We start from the raw sequence: 10,266 nt of genomic DNA, 5'->3' as shown, positions 1-10,266 counted from the left end.
TGTGTGTGTGTGTGTATGTTCTTCTCAAAAGTTTCTCTCTTCAGAGAGTACGCGCGGAGAGGCACGTTCATAGGTTGTACGCAATTAATTTTCTAACGCGATTGTAACCGGAGAAATACCTTGACTTATGTGCCAATGTAACATCAATCGTCAAAGTGAAAAATGATTTTTAAAAATCTTTTAGGCTCGGTTGCACCAACGTTACTTTGATTTTAAGCGAAACTTTAAATTCTCTCTATCTCGTTTTAAAACCGAAAAGAGACAGGAATAAAGAGAGTTTTAAGCTTCGCTTAAAATATTAAAGTAAGGTTGATGCAACCGGACCTTATTGTAGTAGACTGAAGCTACAAAAAGCTGACACGAGAGATAATGATATATTTTACATGTATATTGTATATAAAGGCGTGGAAAAATAGAATGTTGTAACAAAAGTACGAGTCATTTATTATTTTTATACAAATACAATATAAACGTTATTTCATATATTTCTTTATTATTAAATATCTTCGACTTGAAGTATGAGAATGTGTGAAATTAAAAAAGTTGAAAACAAAAGTGAATAAAAGACAGTTTATCATGAATGTTGAAAATGAAGTTTTTACAAATGCACAATACAGTCTTGTATAATATACAGAGTGTTCATTTTAATCTTAACAAGCAAATATTTCGGATATACTATTTTATCGAAAAACATTCCCAATAAAAGTTACATTCTTATCATATAATTTTTATTTAAAATGTCTTTTTGATAAAATTAAATTTGTACAAGATATTTGTGTCTGTTAAGATTAAAATGAATCACCTTGTATAAAAAGTATTCTCAACTTATGAATATATCATAACATTTTTATTATTAAATAATAATGAAAGAAATATTCTGCAATTATGTAGAACTTTCTAAATATTATAAAAAAACACAATGCATTTGACATATATTGATATAAATAATATATTAACTTCGATAGAAAGTAAATCGACGTGAATTTTTCATTACATTTTTGTGAATTAGAAGTTTGTTTCCATTTATTTGAGACTAATGTTCGTCCAAATATATTTATAAGATCAAATATATTTACTCATAAAAAAATATATGCCCAGAAAATTTTTGAATTTCTTGTATCTCATCATATTTTTGACGTTCAGGCAGTCTCTAAAAAATCATTGCACATAAATTTTCTCACAATGGCATAAAAATAACATATAAACATATCAATCAATAATGAATAAAGTATTCAAAATCGCAATTAAAAATTCGTTAATTAAGTCGCTTATATGTTATAATTTATGCCGTTATCTATAAACTGATTATGATATTGATCAATTGATAGACTTATCACAACATGTATTGAACGGTACTCTTATCGAGCAAACGATTGACTGCGATACATCAGTATTAAATGCGTGTCTTGGAATGTCCAGACGGTTTCACGTCGAACAATTTTCTGACAAAATACACTTGGATCATAGTCGTCAACGTAATAACAGCTACTTGCGCGATCGACCATGTTTGCACATAAGAATTATTGTCCAACAGTAGATTCATATCTCTTGCTTCTCTACTTCTGCTCCAATGTTGAGTATGAAGCATCTCATTAATGTTTTTTTCCACATTCACGATTGTACTCTGAAAGAGAAAAAGATAATGATAATAATACAATAATATAATATATAATGTATTATATATATTTTTAATTGTACATTATATAATATATATACAATATATATAACATATGTACATATATTTATTACATTATACATATATACTAATATATAAATTAATTTGTAATACCGTAAAGTTCTCGACAGAAAGATTTAGTTCTTCCAATTCCTGTGTATATTTCTGCCACTTATCATATCTACAACAACAGTTAAGGTTTCTATTTATTCATCACTCTATTTCAGACTGTGATTGTGACTAACAGATTGTGTGTGAAAATAATAGATATGCTTTATTATGTCTCTATTTTTCTAACGCAACATATATTTTTGTTAAATTAGTTGTCTTACCTAATCACTGTGATGTACAGATTGATTAATTTTGCAGCAAATCTTGAAAACTGATTATCAATGCACACGCTATAATAACCACCATTTAATGATTGATCCTGATAGTCAGCGTTAGGGCGCCATTGATAAGGATAAACTATGACTCCTTCTGGATTTCTTACTGCGAAACCAGCTTTGCCATCTCCACCACGCAAGACCTACAATTAAAACAAACTGCTTGAATCAATATAATATTAATATAGCCATATACCAATTATTTTTTATTATTCCAACATTGTGTCTATGCAACATGCTTTTTCTTATAGTCTATTTACTCTATTACTAAAGCCTTTTAAATGCAATTTTTTATAAAAAAAGTCTTAAAAAATTTTGTGTATGTCAGACATAAAATAATTATTTGCATACAAATCAAGATTATCAATTTCAAGGTCTTACAAAATTACAAAAGAAGAGTACAACTTTTTGATGACTATTCAGGGATTATTTTAGTTTTACATTTTCTTATGTATTTTTTTTCATGGAAATCAAAAATTATCATTATGACGCTACACTCAAGGAAAGATTGGTATATTGAAATAAAATTAGTAAAATTCCTATTCACATTGTTACGAAATAGCTGTCAGTTACGCTTCAATCGTTTAAAAATTTTGTACATACACATATATATATATAATATATTATATTATAGATATATTATTTATATATATATATATATATATATTTAGTTAGATCAATAACTTTAAATTAGTTTTTATACTAACAGTGGTTTCGTAATAATTGTGAATAAAGATTTTATTTTTTATTTCAAGTACCAATTTTTTCTTGAGTCATTGCAATAATTATCGGTTTCTATGAAGAAAAATACATAAGAAAATGTAAAAATAAAATGATCCCCGAATAGTCACGAAAAAGCGAAAGTTGTACTCTTCTTACAGATACACATCTTCTAGAAAATAAAACAAAATCACGTTTTTCACAGCATAATGGACAATCATGAAATTTGCAAACGTGCATGAGCTATTAGAGCAAAATGCTCGTAAGTTGTATGCTCCTCTCCGAGTTATATAGAGGAAGATATTTCGAGTAAAAGTTGTCTCCAACTCCACGCAACCATATGGTCAATCAAGCGAGTCGCATTCCAAATACTCATATCCAATTTCTCATCACCCAGAACGGCTCACCGCAGCTCGCCGTTGAAAGACATCCAAACCGATGGTACCTGAAAGCTGACGTAAAATGTCGCGCCCGGATTTACATATTGGAAGTAGCAGTCCTCCTTGCCGGCGTCAACGTGCACCTTGTAGTCCATCGCGACCGCGGGCAGATTTTCATAAGAGAAACCATTGGCCGACGGTATAACCAGAATTAAGGAGAGCACGCCAAATAGTACGGTGCCGAACTGTACGAAGAGGGACATCGCAACTCGATGAGCATCACAGTAAAATGACGTCGGCAAAAGCCACGCGAGATCGTCAGACTCGCTAAATGACAGACCACGCGCAATACTGGAGCACTGGAGATACTACTAGAAGATAAGTTCCTATTTCCTCACAATCAGAACGACAGAACGGAGCAGTGCTTTATGCGCATGCATAAACGTACGTCATCGACCACGTGACAGGCTCGATGAACTGTCATTCTTTATATTATATAAGGATTTCTATACAAATCTCTAAGAATTTTTCGCAAATTCTTTACGATTTTATAACTTTTTAAAAAATTTCTCAAATTCTTTGTACAAATTGGAATACTTTCCAGAAATGTTGAGAAATTCGAAATTAATATACGAAATTAATATATAATATTAATATATCTTTTTTATATAAGTTATAAATTCGAAAATATTTTAAAGCTGGTATTTATTATAGTCCGTTCTTATATATTACAGGTATTGAAAACCCACAAATTAAATCAATCGCAAAGACGTATTTTTTAGTATTTTAAAATATATTGCTCAAAATATGATCGAGTAAATATATCATAGAATCATAGACATATAGAATAGAATATTAAGGCTAGTATTCATAGTTGGTTCTTCTTGTATTTAAAACTGTCTTAAATACAGTATTCAACTTAAGATATCATAAGCCAATCACAGAACAGTATTAGCATCTTAAGACATTACTTCAGATGGTCTTTTCTTCTTCTTCTTAAAAGTCTCCTGTAAGGATTTTTAATCCTCTATCATGGGGTACCATGCGATGAAATAAGGGAGTCTTAAAATAAGAGCTATGCAGAAAAAACAGAATGGACGGTAAAGAAAACGCGTTGTGGAGCTATCCAATTAGAATAATCCTGTCCCTCTTTTTCATAATCGGACTCCTTATGATTGGTTAATCCCTCATCCTGTTTCCTTTCCATTACTGTTCCACTTCGCTTCTTCCTTCTCTATCCAAACTCTTCAAGGTACAATTTCACGAGTCATTCAAACCGGCTGTTTCGAGCAGCGACAAAAAGGAGAATCACGTGATCAAATTAATATTGTTCAATCAAATTAATAAATGTATGAATATCAAGTATCAATTTTAATTTTGAAAACCTGGCAACCAATCAAAAATCGTTACTCCATTGTCTTAACTCGTTACTTCATTTCCAGCCAAACCAGAATAGATGAAAATGGATCGAAATTTTTTTCTATTCAAATACGTATTTTAAGTAGCGAATACTTTTTTTGGATTTAATTGGATTCAATTGGATTCAATTAGATTCAATTGGATGCAATTGGATTGAAAAGCTGCATTTTCTATTCAAAATTTTGAATTGAAAATGCAAAACAGTAGTCACAATGCACAGAAAAAGCTAATATTATTTTTAGATTGAAAGGCATAGAGATATGCTCCATGCAATTCCTATAAATGAATAAAAATGCACTCACGATTGAAAAGCATTCATTTTAACATGGGACAATTTTCTTTATGCATACGTTTATGCGGCTATGCAAGTTTGTGTGGATGTACCCTTATTCCGGATTATGGATGCTTTCCATTTGATGATATAAGTCTACACAAGTTCTATCTTTGTCACTTTCTGAATGTCAACAAGGATAGAACGACGCTTGCGTCGACTTGTGTCAACTTGTGTCAACAAATGGAAAGCACCCAATAGAGTTTTAAGCCACGAGAAATGGACGAATCATAGTCGATTATTCTCCTCGAATTCGACCATAATTGATCAATTTCTTACGACTTAAGACACCTATTATAGATCCGGAGTTAACGTATGACATGCGACTTAAGCCTTTTCTACAATGTGCTCTTTGTTTCCTGTTTATGCTTTTTACCTTATGTTTTTTTCTCCTTTGCAACCATTTTATCGACAATTGTATTTCTTGCTACATATTTCTTCTTTCTTTCGAAGTTCGTTAACTTCGATCTCGGGCGATATAAAACAAAAAACCGGATAAAAAGCAAAAAAAAAAATAAGATGCATATAAATAACAGCAAAAAGAGCAAGAAACAGGGAACAAAAAGCGCATTGTAGAACAGACTTTATTGTCTCTTGGAGACATGGCAACAAGTTGTACGTCATACGTTGTACGTTACTCAATACATCTACAACTTAAGTATAAGTATAAATGTTACAACCAAAAATTCTTATATTCATACCCCCTAACTATCCGCGTGGTACTCACTCTGAAATCTGAACTATCGTCTCAAGCACGCAATCGGGCAACGGTAGAAAGTAATAGCTTTATCTCATAACTGAGATAAAGAGCACGTAGCAGGTCGTCCAGGATTTTCGCTACCAATCGATACGTGCGTCTTCACAAAGTGGAGCGGACTCGTGGTGACGTGCTGCAAATGGTGTATCGCGAATTCTTGAGAAGTACTCGTAAGTGTCCGCCGTAAATTCGGTCACGGGAGCTTCCATCGCATTCTTGCAGACATCAACTTGTTTGTAGTCATTTGTTCACGTTTGATCGCGCGGTTTTTCACGAGCGAGCATCGAATTTCACCGTGATCGGCAAGTTGCGTCTTGTGAAAGTTAAAAGAGAAATGAGAGGAACATTGAGTCCTTCAATGAGTGCAGAAAAATTGACCAATGTGGTAATGGAAATTCGAATGGACTGTATTTGAGTCGTACTTGTATAGGATAAATTGCGGAAACGTTTTTAAAATTGAGTTAGAAAAAACATGGAGGAACTGTTTTCATAATTCTCATCGTTAAAAAGTGACTGAGAGATTTAAAAAAGGAACCGCAGGAGTTGCTTGTTTCTTGGAAATAAATTAAGATCGAGTGGGTTTTTTTTTTAATTTACGTGAAAGTACATTTGCGCATGTGCAACAATAAGTTATACAAGTGTAATTAAGGAATCGAGGATGAATAGCGAAAATACCTGAAAACCCTAATTCATCATTATTTTCGAAAACTCTACTATTGTCGTTCCAACGTCATTGATACCAGTACTTCGTGGTTTTAACTTAATTAGAGTAGCGAGTGCGCAGAAGTTCGTGTTCAACACTCACTAATATTACCATACCATATAATGACTCATGGACAGATAATCATCTAAGAATCGAGTGTCCTCATCTTCAGATAAATTAATAATGTGATAATGTACTTGTATAAAAGTAGGCTAATGAGAGTCAGCGTAGATAAAACAGCGCAAATTATTACGAAATAATTTAATACTCTGTAGTTTTGGAATGATGTCTTCTTGATTTTCAAATAAGTTCGTTTTCAAATAAAGGAGACCATTTCATTCCAACTACAAAATATTAAATTATTTCATAATAATTTACGCCATTTATCTGCGTTGACTCTCATTGGTTTACTTTTATTTATTTGTATGTTATTAAAAATTTCAGAGTCCGTCCGTAATTATTTTATTGTGATCAATTATTATCTAATAGATAAGCAAAAAAGAATAAAAGAGTAAGAGCAAAGAGAATAAGAGAGTGAGCTGAGGTCTATCGAAAGATGGAACAATCCGTAGTTACGATCTAGAAATCTTTCCGGCTAAAATAAAAACTGATAAACATTTTATTTAATTTTTTGAGAACTATCTTATAGTATATTTTGAGTCGCGAATTTTGGATCACCCTATATAAGCTGCATTCACATTCCTGAATCATTTTATCCTTGTTAAACAAGGATACAAATAATGCTTCCGAACGTTTGTGAACCGGACTATAGTAACTATAGAGGTTAACCCGCGTTGATGTAAATTCAGTTAACGGACGTGAAAGCTTCGTCGTGAAGTCCGCAAACGAACCGATTGATGCAACGTACAGCCGTTGTTGCGAGTTGCAATTTGCAATTCGGCGGAAATAGCCGGTGCGTCATCATTAGTGTTTACGTCGCGTAATAATCGCGCACACCGACGACAGCCAATCGTAACGGAAGAATGAAGAAAAACCGACGGCGGCGGTCCGAGTCGATGTATATTTAGCCAGTCGAAGTCGCAGATTTCACGCAACAGTCGTATCTACCGGAACGTGTCGTCTCCCACCACGCGCCTGTTGGTAGTGTCGCATTCGCGCTCACCGATTATGCAATTGAGCTGTAATATTTTGCGACTTCGGCGAACGAGGAGAATTACGCATTGTCGATTATGATCGTGAATGTATGGATGTTTCTTGCGCGATGGTGAACGCGCGTCGAGGATCGAAGGCGCATGAATTCGTCGGTGCACGCGCAATGACATGCGCGTGTGTGTGCACGCGTGTTCGATTACCTTTTTTGCAACGTTTCAAAAGTCACTTATTTAGTCGTCACGGAGATAATGATTTGATTTCTTTCTTTACGAGAAACGTTCGGAAAGAGAATGTAGGAAAGTAGGAGGACATTGTATGACATGACAAAATAATTTTTCTTATCTAATCATGTTTAATTAATCTTCCGTTCTTGCAGTTTTTTACTGTTTATATTCTTATCTCAATTTGATATTACTCTCAGTTATTTAATACTGAATGTTAATGTTTAGGAGATAATTGTGGTATAACAGAAAGTGTGTTAGTAAAATCTCTTTTTTAAGGAAGCAGATCGAAATGAGTGTATTAATTAATATATTTTTTTATTGTTTTTAGAGAATGGCAGGTGTTGTATATATGATAGGACTGCTGTTGTTAGGAGGAGCAGCAGCGTGGACTGTTGATATTGCACATGACATAACTGTACATATGAATCAAGTAATATCAGTCCCATTCAATATATATAATAATGATAATAATAATAATATGTCCAGCCCACGTGTGTGGTATTTTAATACCGACCAACATATCGCAAAACTAAGTTCTCAATTTACAAAGTTAAACGAAACTTCTTTTAGTGGTATTTTTAATATCACTGGTGTATTCCTTGGTAGGACGACATTAACGTTTACTATGATGGAAAGGGAGGTAAGTATTAAATAAACATTTCATTTTATTGCTTTATTTCTTTAGAATAATCAAAATTTCTTTTCTTTTAGATTAAAGAGGATCAAGAAGTAGCTGTTATTACCGTAATACGAGAAGAACGCACAATAGATTCTGTATTTACTGCCAGTGTAGCAATACTTGTATCTATTTTGTATATTAATTTTGGCTGTGCTATAGACTGGAACGTATGTCGCAGTACATTAAGAAGGCCAATAGGTCCAGCCATAGGTTTCTTCTGTCAATTTCTGATCATGCCATTGGTAATAATCATGGATCATAAACATACAAGATATTTCAGTTGATGTATACAGGTATTACAGGTCTGTTTTTTATTTCTGCACTAGAATTGTCTTTCTTGCTTTCGTCAAATTTAAACATCTACCTATCACATTTTAAGTTCCAAAAATGTACACTGGTTCAACCACAAAAAACAGACCTGTGTACAATGTACTTTGCAATATACTTTGTTTGCTCTTTTGTCAGTCAGATTTTCTATGATCTTGATTTTACATTATTTCTAGTTAAGTTTTCTCATTGGATATCTTTTATTTCCTGATCGTCCTGAACTGCAAATAGGCATGTTCTTCACAGGGATAAGTCCAAGTGGTGGCGCTTCTAATATGTGGACACTGTTACTTGATGGTAATCTGAATCTTTCCATCACAATGACCACTTTATGTACCATTGCTGCATTTGGTAAGTAATACGTAACATAAAAGTAATTCTTATATTCTTTTATATATAAACTTTTCTTTTACTATCTTTTCTCTATTCTTCAAAGGAATGATGCCATTTTGGGTCTTCACATTGGGTAGATATATTTTCGCACAGGGAAAAATCGCAGTTCCCTATCAGCATATCGGAACTTTCGTGATTGGTCTTATAATTCCACTGGCCATAGGATTTATCATTCAAAAAAAGTTTCCAAGAATATCGAAGATATTGGTCCGAATAATGAAACCTTTCTCTGTGATTTTAATTATATTCGTCATTATATTTGCCATCATGACTAATCTATATATATTTAAACTGTTTACGTGGGAGGTAAGTCTATATTTTTTTTTACAAATTCACTAAAATTAAAAATTTTTTAATTTCATTTTTTTAAATCTCAGATCATAATCGCAGGAATGGGTTTGCCCTGGTTAGGTTTTACATTTGGTTTTATAATAGCGTATATTTGCAAGCAACCTCAAGCTGATATACGGGCGATTGCCATTGAAACTGGTATTCAGAATACGGGCGTGGCGATCTTTTTATTACGATTTACATTGAAGCCACCCGCTGATGATCTAACTACTGGTAAATATGTATATGAATATATGCATACATGAGTTACCTTAATCGTCTAACAAAATATTTTCTGTTTAGTGGTTCCTGTATCTGCCGCAATAATGACACCGGTACCATTAACAATTTTATTTATAATAAAATTGATTTATAATTACAAGCAAAAAAAAACGGCAAAAGAGACACTACAGTCTGCCCCATCGTTAGAAAAACTTCAACAAACTACAAATGTTTCTAACAAATGAATTGCAAATAAATAGCAATAGCAATTAAATCAATCTAAATCATGATCGTGCAGAATAATAAATTCCTTGTTTATGCATTAATAACATATAAGAAAGAACTATATTTTTTATATATTTTATATATTAATATTGAAAAGCTTTAAGTTTTGATAAGAATGGGCTGGTTGTGGATATATTATATATTATATATGTATTATATATTACATATTATGTATGTCTAATGTCTATATCTATTGTTACTTATGAAACAATAATTTAAAATTTGTATATTTTTTTTATATCGATGATACTTATAACACTAGTTTACAGCAAACAAAATTAGTTTAAATCGGATAGACATATAAGATTTTTGAATGCGAGCC

At 32.4% G+C, this 10,266-nt stretch overlaps 2 protein-coding genes across 13 annotated transcripts; one reads left to right on the top strand and one right to left on the bottom strand.

The window, feature by feature from the left end:
- Positions 1 to 1,269: 1,269 nt before the first annotated feature.
- Positions 1,270 to 3,589, bottom strand: LOC108747854 (transmembrane emp24 domain-containing protein 5-like). The gene is made up of 4 exons (XM_018485735.1): positions 3,227 to 3,589; positions 2,008 to 2,204; positions 1,790 to 1,856; positions 1,270 to 1,624 (listed from the first exon to the last, which is right to left on the bottom strand). Exons 1-4 carry the CDS (start codon positions 3,422 to 3,424, stop codon positions 1,394 to 1,396), a joined length of 693 nt encoding a protein of 230 aa, XP_018341237.1. The 5' UTR covers positions 3,425 to 3,589; the 3' UTR covers positions 1,270 to 1,393.
- A 1,884-nt stretch (positions 3,590 to 5,473) lies between these two features.
- LOC108747853 (ileal sodium/bile acid cotransporter-like) lies at positions 5,474 to 9,973 on the top strand. 12 transcript variants are annotated; one of them, XM_018485722.1, is made up of 7 exons: positions 5,474 to 5,540; positions 8,037 to 8,348; positions 8,420 to 8,629; positions 8,891 to 9,065; positions 9,151 to 9,413; positions 9,485 to 9,671; positions 9,741 to 9,973. In XM_018485722.1, the coding sequence occupies exons 1-7, from the start codon at positions 5,514 to 5,516 to the stop codon at positions 9,902 to 9,904; spliced, it is 1,338 nt and encodes a 445-aa protein (XP_018341224.1). In that variant the 5' UTR covers positions 5,474 to 5,513; the 3' UTR covers positions 9,905 to 9,973. The 12 variants fall into 12 exon arrangements, with proteins under 12 accessions (XP_018341224.1, XP_018341230.1, XP_018341227.1 ...); XM_018485728.1 differs by lacking the exon at positions 5,474 to 5,540 and adding an exon at positions 5,645 to 5,832; XM_018485725.1 differs by lacking the exon at positions 5,474 to 5,540 and adding an exon at positions 5,645 to 5,838.
- The last annotated feature ends 293 nt before the right edge of the window (positions 9,974 to 10,266 follow it).

This window comes from Trachymyrmex septentrionalis, unplaced genomic scaffold (assembly GCF_001594115.1).
Source record: "Trachymyrmex septentrionalis isolate Tsep2-gDNA-1 unplaced genomic scaffold, Tsep1.0 scaffold20, whole genome shotgun sequence".
Classification (NCBI taxonomy): Eukaryota; Metazoa; Arthropoda; class Insecta; order Hymenoptera; family Formicidae; genus Trachymyrmex; species Trachymyrmex septentrionalis.
The sequence above is the reverse complement of the archived record's forward strand: the minus strand, read 5'-3'. Positions and strand labels throughout refer to the sequence as shown.

What these genes read in the sequence shown, in the direction of transcription:
- LOC108747854 (XM_018485735.1), bottom strand. Translation starts at nt 3,424, where the DNA reads ATGTCCCTCTTCGTACAGTTCGGCACCGTACTATTTGGCGTGCTCTCC. An exon ending in CTGTACATCACAGTGATTAG is followed by an intron (nt 1,857 to 2,007) that starts GTAAGACAACTA and finishes CTGTTGTTGTAG; the next exon opens with ATATGATAAGTGGCAGAAAT. An exon ending in TTTCTGTCGAGAACTTTACG is followed by an intron (nt 1,625 to 1,789) that starts GTATTACAAATT and finishes TTTCTCTTTCAG; the next exon opens with AGTACAATCGTGAATGTGGA.
- LOC108747853 (XM_018485721.1), top strand. Translation starts at nt 6,003, where the DNA reads ATGAGAGGAACATTGAGTCCTTCAATGAGTGCAGAAAAATTGACCAAT. An exon ending in CAGAAAAATTGACCAATGTG is followed by an intron (nt 6,054 to 8,036) that starts GTAATGGAAATT and finishes TATTGTTTTTAG; the next exon opens with AGAATGGCAGGTGTTGTATA. An exon ending in AATTTCTGATCATGCCATTG is followed by an intron (nt 8,630 to 8,890) that starts GTAATAATCATG and finishes CATTATTTCTAG; the next exon opens with TTAAGTTTTCTCATTGGATA.